The 17,174-nt window shown below is 35.7% G+C and overlaps 1 protein-coding gene across 1 annotated transcript in view; it reads left to right on the top strand.

Moving 5' to 3' along the window:
• The window catches only part of LOC137402510 (probable cysteine desulfurase), a gene marked incomplete at its 3' end in the record, with an annotated part of 28,870 nt that continues 11,696 nt past the window's right edge, over window positions 1-17,174 (top strand). Inside the window, exons 1-9 of the mRNA XM_068089011.1 lie at window positions 1-51; window positions 370-511; window positions 1,044-1,074; window positions 5,907-6,023; window positions 7,097-7,217; window positions 9,734-9,865; window positions 10,095-10,270; window positions 10,520-10,652; window positions 15,369-15,479. Coding sequence (XP_067945112.1) covers window positions 1-51; window positions 370-511; window positions 1,044-1,074; window positions 5,907-6,023; window positions 7,097-7,217; window positions 9,734-9,865; window positions 10,095-10,270; window positions 10,520-10,652; window positions 15,369-15,479 — 1,014 coding nt within the window. The remainder of the gene's footprint in view (window positions 52-369; window positions 512-1,043; window positions 1,075-5,906; window positions 6,024-7,096; window positions 7,218-9,733; window positions 9,866-10,094; window positions 10,271-10,519; window positions 10,653-15,368; window positions 15,480-17,174) is intronic.

Here is a 17,174-nt window from a genome sequence, read left to right as displayed (position 1 = left end):
ATGGGAAGTGGAGCGAGTAGCGCAGAAGGCAGCAATAGCAGACTCTCATCCGTATGTAAACATTTAATAAACTGTAAATATTTTGTTGTTGTTTGAGTTATGACTTTTGAAAGCAATTTCAGAAGCTGTTGAACACAGGGCTCCACTTGTTCGATCTTCGCATTTGCTGTACTATTAAAGATACTAAAAAGTTAGTTTCAAAATTCTATATAAAAATTTTGATTTCTCAGCAAAAGAGAACTTTTTCTCGTGTTTCCTATAGGCTTTACACGACGTAAACATTTAAAATCTTGTTCAAAATACTAAAAGCAGATTTGAATTTTAAAATATTGTATCCAACTCTTTCTTCAAATGTCTGTGTTATTTCAGACAATTTCTTCAGCATCATCGACTAGCAGTACCTCTCTTCGGGTGACAGTAAACCCAAACTACACTACTATGATGAAATCACTGCACGACTCCATTATGGGGGATGGTGTTGTCTTCCAGACAATCTTTGGTGAAAAAAGAGGTATGAATGGGTAATAATCACTTTGTAGCCAAACTTGTTGAGCCTCGTGATATATAGGCTATATATATATATTATATACTATATTATATATTAGATACTTGTGATATTCGGTATATATATAGCCTATATTATATACTCATGATATTTGGTATATATATATATATAGCCTATATTATATACTCATGATATTTGGTATATATATAGCCTATATTATATACTAATGATATTTGGTAAACAGCGGGCGAGCAATATGAGTTTACTAAAAATTTTAAAAAATCTCCCAAGTTCTTCAAAATCATTGAATTTAAAAATTAATTTTTGGAATCCTTTATTAATAAAAATCAGGTTTTTAATCTCTTAAAGAAGTCACACCACAGATTTTTATGATTCGTACTATCAAAATACAGAAATTTAATCAATGCTCAATAAGGTATTTGAAAAATAATAAATAAAAAAAACTAAAAAACCAATAAAATTTAATTCACATTAATCAACTGCGATGTCACAAAAATGCCGCTTTTGTGTGTTGCAGCACTCTATTTGGACTATACCGCCTCCGGAAGGTAAGTCATTGCTAATTCCTAATAGATGTTCAATGCTGTAGGCCAAATGCATTCCGAATGCTGTAATGCATTTCAAATGCTCTAATGAATTTAAAACACTGTAACACATTTAAATGATGTAATGCATGCCATATACTGTAATTCATTTCAGTTGTTATAATGCTTATCTAACCCTACAATGCATTCATAATGTTGTAATGCTTTTGTAATGTTGTTTTTATATCTGTTGCTGTAATGCATTTCCATAGATGTAACGCATCTAAAATGCTGTAATGTTATAGAGTTAATCGTCTCGCTGCTTGCTAGCACCAAAAGCCCAGTGAGTGCCCTGATTGAATATTTTGCTAATTTAGCACAATTCTATATTATCAGACACCAGCTATCTTATGACACATTTACATGACCTGGTTTCACTTAGTAGCACGAAACATAACTTTTTTTGAGTAGCTCTTAATATTTAGTCCGATGGAATTGAATCGAGCTATGCAAAAGTACCTGTCAATACAGCTCTGACTACACTTTATAAATCCATATACCAGACAAGATTTCAGCACAGGTGGCAACAGGGCTATGATGTATTCAATGTTCTGCAAATCATGTTTTGCATCATCTTTCATATTATTATTTTATTATATAATTTTTACAAGCCCAAATTTTTATTATTTCAGCAAGATGTTTTTATTAAAAACATCCATCCAATTCATAATCACTCACATAGTTTCAGCTCATACAATAGGACAAATTCATCTACTGCAGTAAACTCAAACAAAACATATCATGGTTTGTGCAGAACTCATTCATGTCTCTTTTTCCTATGTATGGCAGTTTCCACGCTGATACAACATCCCACTGGTGTCGCCACATAAACATCCTGTAATCAATAAATCAAATGTAATAAATATATGCCATTCATAGATATGTCATTCTAACGTGTATCTACTGAAAGCTTTCAATTTGGAAGTTAGATTGAGAGTGTTAAGTTACAAATGAACAAATGTTTAACAAAAGCATAAGTACGTCAAGCCAATAAATACAGTTATTTGCTTAAGACCACCCTTGATATTTCCGAAAAATTAAGATTTTTGGTACTACACCAATTTTTTTCTTTTTTGTTCACGCTAGTGTACAAGTTAGAGAATGCATAGTCTATACTGTGCAACAGTTACTCAAAATGCTGCTAATGTCAATATTTTGTATGTCGTCCCTCATTTTCTATTACAGCTTCAAGTCTCCTTGGCGTGCTCTCAATAAGTTTTTTACAATAGTCATCGGTGATCTCAGTTATCAAACTGTCCTAATTGCTTCATATGCAGCTTAAGCATTTGGGGCTGTTCTTATGCTACTTTGTCCTTGACTCAATTAGGTTGAGATCTGGGCTGTTACCTGGCCAAGCGAGAACTTCAACTTTGTCAGATAATATATCACATTGTTCAATCTGTGGCAAGGTGCTCCATCGTGCATAAAGACAATGCATTCATGTACCTCATATATAAAGTTATATTGTCTTCAAAAAGTTTTTTCCTTCTCACCATTCACAGTGATGTTTTTATCTAAAAAGTACCAGCCTGCAGTCCCTTTGACAAACATTGTCTTCCCTGCCATATGACTCGGTGAATGTTTTATTCTGATGACAGCTTTATCTGTCATCAAAGCAAGTTACTACTGGTCTACAAATGTGTCTTTTGCGTAATTTAAACTACAACAAATTAGACTTATCTTAGAATAACACATGTGACTCATTGAATGGTCAAGTGGCTATACCTCTTTGTGACAAATATTTTGGCTCTAGCAGTCGGTGCCAAGGCCTGTTTTTACCCATTTTCAGTTGTTTAAACTAATATTTGCCACAAAACTGAGCCAAATATTAAGTAAAGCAGTAATCTTTATGCTTGACAATAATGAACGACTGATGCACGATGACTGATGAACGAATGAGCCACTGATAGGGTTACAAGAACAACAGAGGAGATTAACTGAAGCCAGAAACTAGTAACATCCTTTGATAGAAAATTTCTTCAAATTTACCAAGTGGTCTTAAACTTTTACAAATGACTGTAGAAGGTTGTTTATGAGGATTAAAGATGAGCATTGATCAATCCATTTTCCTCACTTACTACCATGAGAAGTGAACATAAATTCTAATCATAAATCTAATTTATTAGCTAAAACTGCCAAAGAAAGTTTGAAGCAAATATTATAGCTAGGTGAAAAGATAATTGGTGATAGCAAAAAATTGTAATTTTATTAATTAGTAAATGTATTCATGAGTAGTAAAATTTTTACCTTCAGATTAGTATATACGTACATGGGAGACTAAAAATTAAAGATACCTCTATTCCATAAAATATATGTATAGGAGACTCAAAGTTGAAGATAGATTTACCTCCATTCTCCTATCTTCCTCTGCAGCATAACGCTGCTGATGCCTGTCAACTTTAATCATAAGCTGTCTGCCATAAATCTTTAACCACCTGATTGATGCTCAGAAAACTCAGAGTCACATTCGATGGAACTGGAAGCATTGTTACAATTCTGTGGTTTATCAAGAAAATGGGTCAACGCAGCGGGTGCGATCTAGTATTTAAGTAGATTTCTTAACGACGCGAATCTTCGGCATCAAGGACAATGCGTTTTACTAGCGATAACATTTATTATGACCTCTATAAAAACTTTGGGCTGATGATTGACTAAAGAAGAATAGTATATTTATCGCTCACAGACTTTTTCATATACGCTCACTATACGCATCACAAATAAAGCACCCGCTTGAATTTGATCATTTCAAAAAATGATCAGATTCAAATGCTTATATCTCTGGACAGGGCTAGTACACAAAGACAAAAATACCATCAAATTGTAGCTGATGTTTTAGCCTTTTATTGGTCTTAATTTCATTTGAGTGATTTCAATTGTGCAATCTCATCTCTAACGTAAAACCTTTATTTGAACGCCATGGGGCTGTGTTTCCCCTATCAATGGCTATTTATTGAAATCGACGTTCAAATAGAAGATGGTGCTGTATTTTTCAATAAGCTCGTCAGAATTTAAAAAAACTAAATTTAAACCTTTTACAGGCGAAGTGGTGCTAATGTCGCACATATTTTGCACTTTCCTTCCGGTGGAGCGACACTGCCGTTGGCCTCAGCATTTTCACTCGGCTGTTTTTCATTTACATCGAAGTATCAGGTCGAGTTAAACAAGGAACTACTGCCAATTATGTCTGTAGCTGACATAGTTGCCAGGTACAGTTATCAACTATTTCAGTTGTCTCTCTTTCAAAGTTTTGAAAAAAAAAACATGAAGCTTTGGAGTTAAAAAAGGGACTTGGAAACACCATAAGAATGGCTGCTATTATGTCATACGGTGTTCCTGAAGAGTTGTCTCATCGTTCATGAAAACGCTTTAAAGACCTCAGGCAGATTGTAAAGCAGGTTATGGATGAATCTGAAGACAATAATATGATTTGGCCCTGATCAGCTTTGAATCAGAATGTAGTTCTGATGATTGTGACAATCGATCTTCTCAGGTGCTCTGTTACTAAAACCTTTGCAATCACTACAGCAACAATGAAAGAATTAATAGTTATTGATGTAAACCAAGTCGTTCTTAGTACCATCTTATGAACGTTTTTCTACCGATCACTTGCTATTATGGGTTTATAAAGAATGAAAAATGTCAAAATGGCGATCAAATATAGGCGGCGCACAAATAAAGGGCGATACATTAATTTTCTACGCTTCTTTTATAGTGGTGTTTCATTAGAAGTGACATTTAAATAAAGGTAGCATTTAAATAGAGGTTTTACAGTATCTTATCCATCAGGCTATCATTACAAAACTTATTCAAATTTCGCTACGCCGTCTCCCCCTCCCCTCTTCTTTACTCCTCCCCCTTCTCTACCCCTTCCCTCCTGTTCCACTCCTTCTCTCCAGCTCCACCCCTTTTCTCCTGCTCCACCCCTTCCCTCCTGTTCCACCCCTTTCCTCCTGCTCCACCCCTTCTCTTTTGCTCCACCCCTTCCCTCTTGCTCCACCCCTTCGCTCCTGCTCCAACCTTTCCCTCCAGCACCACCCCCTTCCCACCTGCACAGCTCCACCTCTTCCCTCCTGTTCGACCCCTTCCCTCCTGCTCCAGCATTCATACCGAGTATGGACCAAATTGTTTCAAGTTGAATTTGAAGCCTTTTAATAGACACATTGCATCGACCATCACATGGATCATAGTTGGCATCTTAATATTGACTAAATATTTCAAGTATTGACGCCCGTCATACATGTCATTGTAACAGCATGTCTGGCGTTACATATCTCCATTGGCAGCAGTGGCAGCAGTGGCTGGCTGCATTGAAGGCTCCTTGAACCTGCCAAAAAACCTTTATTATCATAGAATAATATTTGATTTGCTATGGCTTCAAGTGTTTGTTCCGATAAGCATCCAACTTGAAACAAGTATTCAGAGAAGATTAGCCAGTTTCTAATACTTCCATTCACTATTAGGAGAAATTATTTATTTCCTCTGCATTGACATTGCTTCCACCATGTCGGGCTTCTTTTATTCAGAGCGCGTGTCTACATCCTTGAGCAATCAAATTCATCATATACCCTAGTAAATTCATGTATACCGTCTATACCGTGTGGTATATATTTAAATTCGCAGTATCTTCTAATTTTGTAGGGTCGTTAGGTGTAACTAACCACATATTATTGTAGGAATTGTTATAATAGTCATTTATGGGGCTCTGGTATAGGTGGCCCAATCGTGTCACCCCAATTCTTTTTGACCTCAACGACAAGAAACCTTCATGTATGATCAGTGATCACCAATATTTTCAGGCCAGTACGATTTGTTGAAGATTACATAGCGAATGAAGTGTGCCACAGATACGCCAACACTCATACATCTACCTGTTTAACAGCCAGACAGACCAGCCTATCAAGAGAAGGCTCGAGGTAAGTCAAACTTTGCTTTTAAATTGACGAACCACTATCGTATGTGGCTTGGGTAAATCGACAGAAGTGATTTGGAAAGAATGGCCAGTGGTGAAGGTCATTTAAAGGAGTCATTGGAAAAGGTCATGGGTCTGTGAGATTGGTGAGTAAATTTAGTAATTTTTAGAGGTTATTTTGAATGGTTGCGGTGAAAGTGATGCAATTTGAGTGGCAGGTTTAGAACAAATTTGAAAAGTATTGTTGGGAAAAGACCCTGAGAAAAGGAATTGGAGGATGTTGTTTTAAAGCATTTATGCACTTTGAACGTTTGTCAACCAGAGAAGCAGCGCTGGAATCGAAGCTTTAACCATTAAAAGGTTTGTTTGAAATTGCCACCAATTATATTTGTCACTAATCTCTTAAAACACTCAATTTGTGTATACTTTACTTAAAGGTGAAAATATTACTGTAGGCTCTGATCAGGCATTGTTAGCTTCATTTGGCCAAACACACTCGCAGAAGTTGTATATATAGTTATTTATGTTTTTTATGGTGCGACGTATACAAAGATAGACGGTCGCCAATAATACTAATAAGGCCAACCATAGAATCCAAATAGGGTGCAATATGATGAAGAGTACGATAGACGGTCGACAATAATACTAATATGGCCGACCATAGAATCCAAATAGGGTGCAATATGATGAAGAGTAGAGACAATAAGATGTTAATGGCAACGGAAGCATGGATAAGCAAGTTGCTTTAAGCAACTTTTGTGTATTTAGCCAAATGAAGCTAATAATGCCTGATCACATCCTACAGTAATATGTTTGTCTTTAAGTAAAGCGCACACAAGTTGAATCGGCATGTATATATTTTATATACATGTATAAGGTTTATATATAACTATATATACATGTACTATATAAATGCTACTATATATATTGCTCATATTATCAGATGTTTTGATCTCATTTTATGCCATTGAATTTGAGTTGTCATTTTATTGCCATTTTGGTTCTCCTGTCAATCATCTAGTTTCAACTGCTGACCTGATGCAATCTGTTGCCAGTTACACTCATCATGTATTCTAGATCATACATAAAAAAGTGTGTCAATGCCAATGAGGATGATGTCCTGCTGTTTACCGGCTCTGGAGTTACCGGAGCCATCCACAAGCTAGTATCTGTTTTGTGTTTGGATCCAGCCAAAACGGTAAGTTCCCCATAGGCTTGGTTGTGATAAAATGTTGCAATTGCGATGAGCTGATAACTCCAAATGTTCCACAACATGCACCCTTCATGAGTATTCATATGGCTTTCTGAAAGAGCACACAACGAATACCGGTGTAAATGGACTACTTAAACATTAGTCCAAATACTAGATACTCTACTGAAAGGAGGCGGTGTGAACACCGTGTGCACTGTACAGTGTGCACTGTACCGCGCACTTACTCCTCCTGTCATCATGGGTGGTCTCTCTTGTTTGGCTGATTAATAATTGAGTACAGAATCGTGACTCACACTTCCCAATATCGCCAGCGCCTCAGGTGCAATGAGTCGGACACCTGTGGACAGAAATGAAATCCTTTTGAGCTCATTTCATTAATTAAGAACTTAGTACATTGCTTTTCTTCTCAGCCAGTGAAGACATTCATTTGCAAGTGCGTAGCCAGCTTGAACCAGGCTGATCAACAATAAATATACTGCAATGATCCACATTCAAAAGGTAAAACTTTCAGTGAAATCCAAAACAGAATTTTCAATTGGTCACATTGTAGATGGACAAGTTTTGATGTAATATTTTAACATTTCTAATCTTTGACCCAATTACTTTCTGTAATACAAGCTTCATGGTATTTAGTAAATTCTAAAATGTTTCTTCAAATATTCCACCGCTTTGCATTAGTACTAAAATTTAGCTTGGTGGCTTTTGAACTTGCCCATTTGATGCCGAGGTCATGTGAAAGTCACGGAAAGCAAAAACCCTAATTACAGGTTTTACAAGGTTTTACATTGGGTGCAATGCTGGTTTAACAATTTAAATTTAAATTTATTTTTCTCATTTTTAAATTATCGTATATTTAAGCGTGTAAGTCAAAAATCTGACACAAGTTTCAAGTTTACAAATTTCAATCCAATTTTCAAGTTTAAAAATCCATCCTCGACTTATACGACGGTGACGTTCTTCATGACACGAATTCTAGTAAATTCAGATTTAAGAAAACCATTGAAAATCGAAATTATATGATATGACATTATATTAAATGATATGACATTATATTATATGATATGACATTATTGCATAATATGACATTATATTATATGATATGATATGACATTATTGCATGATATGGCATTATATTATATGATATAATATGACATTATTGCATGATATGGCATTATATTATATGATACGATATGAAATTATTGCATGATATGGCATTATATGATATGACATATTGCATGATATGTCATTATATTATATGATATAATATGACATTATTGCATGATATGGCATTATATTATATGATATGACATTACTGCATGATATGTCATTATATTATATGATATGACATTATTGCATGATATGGCATTATATTATATGATATGACATTATTGCATGATATGTCATTATGTTATATGATATAAGTATGCTTGTAAGGTGTGACAAAATTCCTGACTAATGCGACTAAATTCCTGACTGGAGTTTATTGGATTTATACACATTTCTGTGTATAAATCCAATAAACTCTTATGCATAAATAGCTTTTGATACAAATATCTTATGAAAGAGGTGTTTGCATTTATTGACTCTACTCATTGATCGCTTGAGCTAGCGCCACAAGTTCTACAAGTTCTACAAGTTCTACATGGGCAGCAGTTATGCCGACAAGCTTTAAAAAGCTAAACCCGGTGTAGCAGTTCCACTTAAAACCATTACAAAAAAACCAATTTATCTCTAGTGGATGCAGACACCTAAAGCATTTGAGCACCCATGTTTTATGGCTGGCCATTTCATGTTATCTGTATAATAAGCACAAGCAATTATTTATTCTCAGACGCTAATTGTGCTGAAAGAGCTTGTCTTAGGCTATTGATTATTGTTTCGCACACAAAAGTCTCATCAAGTGGGTTGGTTCGGTTTATCGACTCGAGCTCTTTCACAGTTGTATTAGCTTCTTGCTGTCTCACTAGTTCCTTGTTGACACCGAAGACACCGGAGCCATATATACGTGAAGCTATACAGTTGACACAAGTAGAAGATTAAAATTGACAAGCATCCCAAAATTGCAAAATATTCTGGAAAACAAAAGAGAGATACGATAGTCTAGATATCCTGACCTCTAAACACCACTGGGGGTGGCAGAAAAGTGCACCTCACCTTGAATCGCTCTCTTTCTGCTGACTGGTCTGCCAGCAGCCTTTAACAGGAACAACAATATTCCGTGTAAACAGAAATATCAACCGGGGTAATGAAATAGAAATGCTTTCATTCACCTAGTAAGAGTGGGCAACTCCGAGATGCGAGCATTCTGACTGCATTCATTCCATCGACTGTAGTAAATAAACATGTAAACCTTTGTAGCTTTTCATTCAATAGATCGGTTAAGCTACTGTATATAATCACACAATCATCTCCATATTGAATCAATAATCAATAATTGTCAAGCCCTAATAAAATGCGAGATTCAGAAATGATTTGGACATGATTGGACTGTTATCTTACAGGTGGTCCTAATAGGGCCATATGAACACCACTCCAACATACTACCTTGGAAGGAATCCGGAGCTACTGTACACACAATATCTCAAACTCACTCAGGGCAGCTTGACCTTTATGACCTTGAGAACAAAGTTATTGTGAGTAAAGTAACAAGCGCTAATAACAAGTGTAACATTGTAACTAACAATAACAAGTGTAACATTGCAACTAACGATAAAAAGGGTAATATGAAAACTAACTAGATATCTTTCATTAGCGACTGAAACCTAAAAGAGCCTCTCACATTACAAGTTTTTGTTTATAGGCACATAAAGTTGCCTTCTATGTTACCTTCTGTTGGCTAATTGAGAACTGAATACGTTGCAGCACTCTGCAGGAAAGACTGTGATAGGTTCTTTCAGTGCTGCCAGCAATGTGACTGGAATCATATCTGATGTTAAAAGAGTGACCAGACTTCTGAAAAAGTATGGAGCTCTTTCCTTCTGGGATTATGCCACTGGCGCCCCTTATCTCAACATCGATCTAAATCACTCAAAGCAAGGGTAAGTGTAAGGGTAAGTGTAAGGGTGAGGGTAAGTGCGTACAGTACGTACAGTACGTACAGTAAATACAGTACGTACAGTACGTACAGTACGTACTGTATGCACTGTACGTACTGTACGTACTGTAAGTACATTTGTGGCTGATACTAACACGCAGCTTTGCTCCTAACACTCCAACATCCAAATAAGCTCAAGTAGAGTCTTTTGCTGCCAGCTGCCAATACACACCAATGCACACTGCTGTTACAGAAGCATAGACGCTGTCTTCATCTCACCACACAAATTCCTTGGAGGTCCACAGACTCCAGGTCTTCTTATAGCCAAGAAACACCTGTTCAAGAACAAGGTACCCGTGATCACCGGAGGAGGCACAGTCAACTATGTAAGTTCTCTCTCCGACCTTCACCTGGGACTTTCACAAGCTTATAGAAGAACTCTAGGTCATCTATGCCTTCGTAAGATTCCTACAAAAAATCTAACAAAATTGCAGCTGCATTCCTTGAAGTGGTGAGAACTTAGAAAACAAAGAGAAATTGTCTACCCACTAAAGGTGGGCAACAAGAACCCAGTGTTTAAAAAAAACAGCTCGTAGAATTACTTAGAGAGCATACTAGATGGTCAGGTCTCGCGGGCATGCGTGTTTGTGTATATACTAGTAGATTTAATAGCACCGATCAGTTATGTACTAGCAGATATACACATCTTTATGATTGCTTGGCAGTATGATCAAAACTAACTAAGAAGAATAGAGGCTGAATGCAAGTGAACGGTGAAATAAAATAATAATTGACTGTGTCGAAGGGCGTTGACATTTTAGTTTGTGCCGCAAAGCTAAATATATACATCTATACGTGTACATGTATATATAAACAAATAGATTTATATATATATATATTTATATATAAATCTCAGTGTTTGTGTGTCGTCTGTGATTCGGTATGTCCAACTATAGCTATTAAAATCTTGAAATAAAAAGTTCGCTTTGTGCTGGTTTTGAACTCATAGAGATTGCAACCGCAAGATTCTAAACACGCATCTAATAACCACTGAGCTGAGCTACCCAGTCCATAGAATTCTATTGCTTTTATCATATACCGTATATCCTTTTCTCGATTGCACACCCAAAATGACATAATAATTGATACATTGCCACAACGAGTTACAATGCCCCTGTTATAAAATATTTTTTGCTGAACTCTATGAAACAAAATGCTTTTTCGTCCTTGCCATACTAGGGCAAATTTGTTTTTCCGCCATGTCAACAAAATTGTTTCTCGAAATCAAATTGGCGATTGTCGTACTGATTACGATAAAATAACAAAAATTGTGATGTGCTATTTGCCGAAATACCTCTCACGACGCCGGAAAGAGATATAGATTGTTCGCTATCTCAGTTCCGCTCAGTTTGGCGTTGTTTATTATAATAAAAACAGATTCGCAATCAGATAAATTATGAAATTTTAGTTACAAATTTGAAGTTTACTAAAATAATGTACATACTAAAAGTATGTACTACTTTAAGTGTGTGTTTAGTAAGCTAAATTCATTTAAGTTAGATTCAGCATATATGTTACACGTCTGACTCGAAGGTAAAAACTCTCTACGGTACGTACTGCACGTAGTACATTGTAATGTTACATTTTCATGCAAGTCATACCCACAAAATGCACCTAAGTTATTGTATGTAGCTATACATGTAGTTACTCAGGTTAACATATTGCTCTGTTACTATTTTTTAATGACGGTGATTTTGATGATTTCTACCAGGAGGTAAAAATCATCAAAATCATCATGTAGATAATGTATATTTATAATTATATATTATACAGTATGTGTATTATACAGTATGTGTATTCTACAGTATGTAGTCTATATTATACAGTATGTATATTATACAGTATGTATATTATGCAGTATGTATAATATACATACTGTATATAAATACAGTATGTTTATATACATACTGTATATATATATACATTATATATACAGTATGTATATACATACTGTATATATACACATACTGAATATTATACATACTGTATATATATACATACTGCATATATACATATGCAGTATGTAGCATATGCTATGCTACATATGCTATGCATATGTAGCATGCTGTAGCATGCATGTAAGCATATGCTATGCATATGCTATGTATATACATAGCATATATACATACTGTATATATATACATACTGTATATATATACATACTGTATATATACATACTGTATATATACAGTATGATACATTATATATACAGTATGATATATACACAGTATGTATGTAGTACGTACTATTTTAAGCTATGATATATATGGCTAATAAAATACAAGATATAGGGTATCTTGACATATAGTCAGGTGTTTCTCACCTCGAAACTTAGGCAAGTTGCCCAGCAGCCAGCTGCCGTAGAATATCTTAGATAATTTGTGATTGTTTTTGCTCGTGTTCAAAACCAACATTTTAAACTGAGACGAGACACTAATGGCTAGCTAATATCCGCACGCGCGTACTATAGTCTGAGTGAATTTCATAGCAGTCCGTGAGTCGAGGTGAGTGAGTGCAGATTCCAGCCTTGAGAAAGGTGGTTGATTAAGTCTATTGTTCTATAGTCTATCGAGTCTATTGTTACTGTTATGTAATCAAGCAATATCTATGTATATCAACATAGTCATAGGTCTTGGTACAATGTTATTGTCATGCTGGTCTGGTGATGGCTATTACCAATAGGTATAATTGCATATCACGTATCACGGCTGTATTGATTGCAGTTCAGTGTTTCGACATAAATATACGATAACAGCTAGAAAGACTAGAACAGCGGTAGACCTATACAGGGATATCACTCATATAGTAGTACGTAGTGGCTTTGAAGCATTCATTCCTATAAGATTAGGCATAGTTAATAAATGTATTCTCGATCATTATTATCATTATTATTATCATATTGCCTGGACAGAACATGGGCAAAGATTTTAAGAACTTTTGCTATTAATTTTATGCTGCCTGTAAGCATATTCCATATAAAGTATTACACATTTGAACTCCTTTTTCAATCATAAATTAAAAATCTCCACTCAACTTTAATCATCGAGACGATGAAAGTTGTTTTGCTGACATTATAGTTACTAGTAGTAGTTGGTATGCTGACATTATAGTTACTAGTAGTAGTTGGTATCTGCACAAGCTACTTACGTATTACACATCCAGGTGGGGGAATGTAGTCGAGTGGTGCAGATTCTAGTGTGTTTTGCTGGGAATTTGAGTATCTGGGTTTGCTTCCCCTGCGTTGTAATCTTTTTTCCTAACGCTCTTAGCGTGGCTTTGGACAAATGGAGGGGCACGACTCTTACTATAGTAAAAATGCTGCAGGATAGTATTTTAGTTTTAACACTTGAGCTAAAGTATTATAACGAAACACATAATGAAACACATTTCGCTTTGTAACTGCAACAATATCTGCTTCGAATTAGAAAGCACGTACGTGTACACGTACACGCAGGGCTGTATTGTCCAAAAAAGTGGTCAGGAGACTGTCAATTAGTAGTTGCCACAGGGCCGAAGGCCCGACTCGGGGGAGGGTCTGGGACGACGCGGGAAGGGTCTGGGAGGGGAGCCGAAGCTCCCTCCCAGGAAAAGGGGGTTTGGGGGAGGGAGCCCTCCCCTAAAAAAATTGAGAATTAGGAGCAAAATTAGAGCATTTCAAAGTGTATCTTGTATTATTTAAGGTGGATATCCAGGTCCTGCCAAGGTGAGTCATTTCAAGTCTTGCAAAGAAAGCTAGCCACAGAGTTACATGGTTTTGAGTTGTAACCATGTATATGTATATTTACATTTATATTCATAAATATACATACATGTACATGTGTACATAGAAGATTGATTGTTATAGCTTAACACTTGTCTTTTACAAAGCTTTTCTTCTGTCAATGTGTCCATGGCAGAAATCTTTCACAACTGATTCTGTTATCTATTTCAACATCTTTATATATGTGTAATATTAGAAGGTTATTTAGACAGCCTGCCCCATGGTGTTCCTCATCGATATTTGGATTCGCTTCAACGCAAAAAAGTATCTCTCATTCACTGCATTAGTGGCAGGCAAAACCAATAATACTATGATTAGTGAGCCTCTCCACTTCATCACTAGAGCGCTAGGTAATTAGTTGTTGGAAATTCCAAGTGAATGAGCTTGGACTGAAATTCTTACTAATTAGCTGCCAAAAGTCACTAAAAGGTTGGGGCAACTCAGCTGCCAGGCCGCTCCAGGGAAAACAGGCCTGTGAATTTTAGTGCCACATAATGACTTCCACCATGTACAGTTGTACACTATGCCGATTTCGCAATTTCCGAGAGTTTGACAGAAGAAAAGGGCTCCGGATAGATCCGGAGACTCCTAATAGGACAATATAGTACTGCTTACGTGTATGTGTCTCATGGTTGCTGGCATCCAAATGCATCCAATGCTGCAATAGAGCCTGTACTCATACTTGACACTGTTTATCGCAAGCATACAAGATGATAGCGGCTTTATTTTGTCAGCCAATGATAACTGCAGCTAATCTGACTTAGGAAGAGTCTATAAAGTTATCCTAAAACCGCCTTTTCGTAGATGGACGGAAATAATGTTTTTATAGAGAAGGCAAACTAAATACAAGCCGACTATCTTGTTCATATGCTTGTTTATATACATTATTATTATTATTTTTATTATTATTGTAATTATTATAATTATACATAAACACATATGCAATTGTAAAATCACATTTGCATTAGGGCAGACATGCAGTCACTAACACATACATATATATACATATATATTTACATATATATATACTTATATATTTACATATATATACATATATATACATATATATACATATATATATACATACATATATATATATACATATATACATATATATATATCTATATATATATATATATATATATATATATATATATATCTATATATATATATATATCTATATATATCTATATATAAATGCACTCATATATACTATGTAACATAGTATATATGAACCATGATGAATGTGTTGCAAGTAGGTACCTTGATATGTATTTCACAGGTGTATTCGGAAGGTCATGAATATCTCTCAGATATTGAAGCTCGTGAGGAAGGAGGAACACCATCAATCATAGAATCAATCAGAGCTTCTCTAGCATTCAAAATAAAACACGTAAGCCAACTGTTTTTATATCAACTGTCAAGCAATCTCTTGTAAAGCACCTGTAAAGCAACTGTAAAGCAACTGTAAAGCAACTGTAAAGCAACTGTAAAGCAACTGAAAAGCACCGTACTGCTACATATAGCCTCAACTCCAGTGCAATATATGCATGTCTACTCAATGTGTGCTCTGTACATGATGCCTTGAGATGTAGTTTGTATGATCTCATAAAACCATGGAATTATATTACAGAATTAATCGTCAAAATGATATAATTAGCTTGTATATGAACACAACTTATGGCTAATTGATTGCCATGTTATGTGATTGCTGAGCAGACAAAAATATAATATAAATATAATATAAATACAATAGAAATACTTTATAAATATAATATGAATATAAAAGAAATGCATTATAAATACAATATAAATATAATATAAACATAATAGAAATACATTATAAATACAATATAAACATAATAGAAATAGAATATAAATACAATAGAATTACATTATAAATACAATATAAATATAATAGAAGTACATTATAAATATAATGTAAACATAATAGAAATACAATATAAATACAATATTAACATAATAGAAATAGAATATAAATACAATATAAATATAATATAAACATAATATAAATACAATATAAATATAATATAAATACGGTTTTGAGAAGTAAACTCGTAAAGATGAACTACACAAATCTTAAGTAGATTTCATGAGAAAGTGCCGATTATTTCTTTATCATTAGCGGTTGTTTTTTTAATGTTTTAATGTTTGAGGTCTGACTGTCTGTTTGAGGTCTGACTGTCTGTTTGAGGTCTGACTGTCTGTTTGAGGTCTGACTGTCTGTTTGAGGTCTGACTGTCTGTTTGAGGTCTGACTGTCTGTTTGAGGTCTGACTGTCTGTTTGAGGTCTGACTGTCTGTTTGAGGTCTGACTGTCTGTTTGAGGTCTGACTGTCTGTTTGAGGTCTGACTGCCTGTTTGAGGTCTGACTGTCTGTTTGAGGTCTGACTGCCTGTTTGAGGTCTGACTGTCTGTTTGAGGTCTGACTGTCTGTTTGAGGTCTGACTGTCTGTTTGAGGTCTGACCTAAGGTGGTCTAACTGTCTGTTTGAGGTCTGACTGTCTGTTTGAGGTCTGACCTAAGGTGGTCTGACTGTCTGTTTGAGGTCTGACTGCCTGTTTGAGGTCTGACCTAAGGTGGTCTGACTGTCTGTTTGAGGTTTGACCTAAGGTGGTCTGACTGTCTGTTTGAGGTCTGACTGCCTGTTTGAGGTCTGACCTAAGATGGTCTGACTGTCTGTTTGAGGTCTGACCTAAGGTGGTCTAACTGTCTGTTTGAGGTCTGACTGCCTGTTTGAGGTCTGACCTAAGGTGGTCTGACTGTCTGTTTGAGGTCTGACCTAAGGTGGTCTAACTGTCTGTTTGAGGTCTGACCTAAGGTGGTCTGACTGTCTGTTTGAGGTCTGACTGCCTGTTTGAGGTCTGACCTAAGGTGGTCTGACTGTCTGTTTGAGGTCTGACTGTCTGTTTGAGGTCTGACCTAAGGTGGTCTGACTGTCACAGTGGTTCAAGATTAAAATCAACAAAACTTGATCGCGATTAAAACGCGAGGGAAAATGTGTGGAAAATGGCATCATTAGTCTTTATTGTTGCTGTGGTTGGCCCATGGTTGGTATCGGCTATTCA

This window comes from Watersipora subatra, chromosome 8 (genome assembly GCF_963576615.1).
Source record: "Watersipora subatra chromosome 8, tzWatSuba1.1, whole genome shotgun sequence".
Classification (NCBI taxonomy): domain Eukaryota; kingdom Metazoa; phylum Bryozoa; class Gymnolaemata; order Cheilostomatida; family Watersiporidae; genus Watersipora; species Watersipora subatra.
Note: the sequence above shows the minus strand (reverse complement) of the source record. Positions and strands in the feature narration are given on the sequence as shown.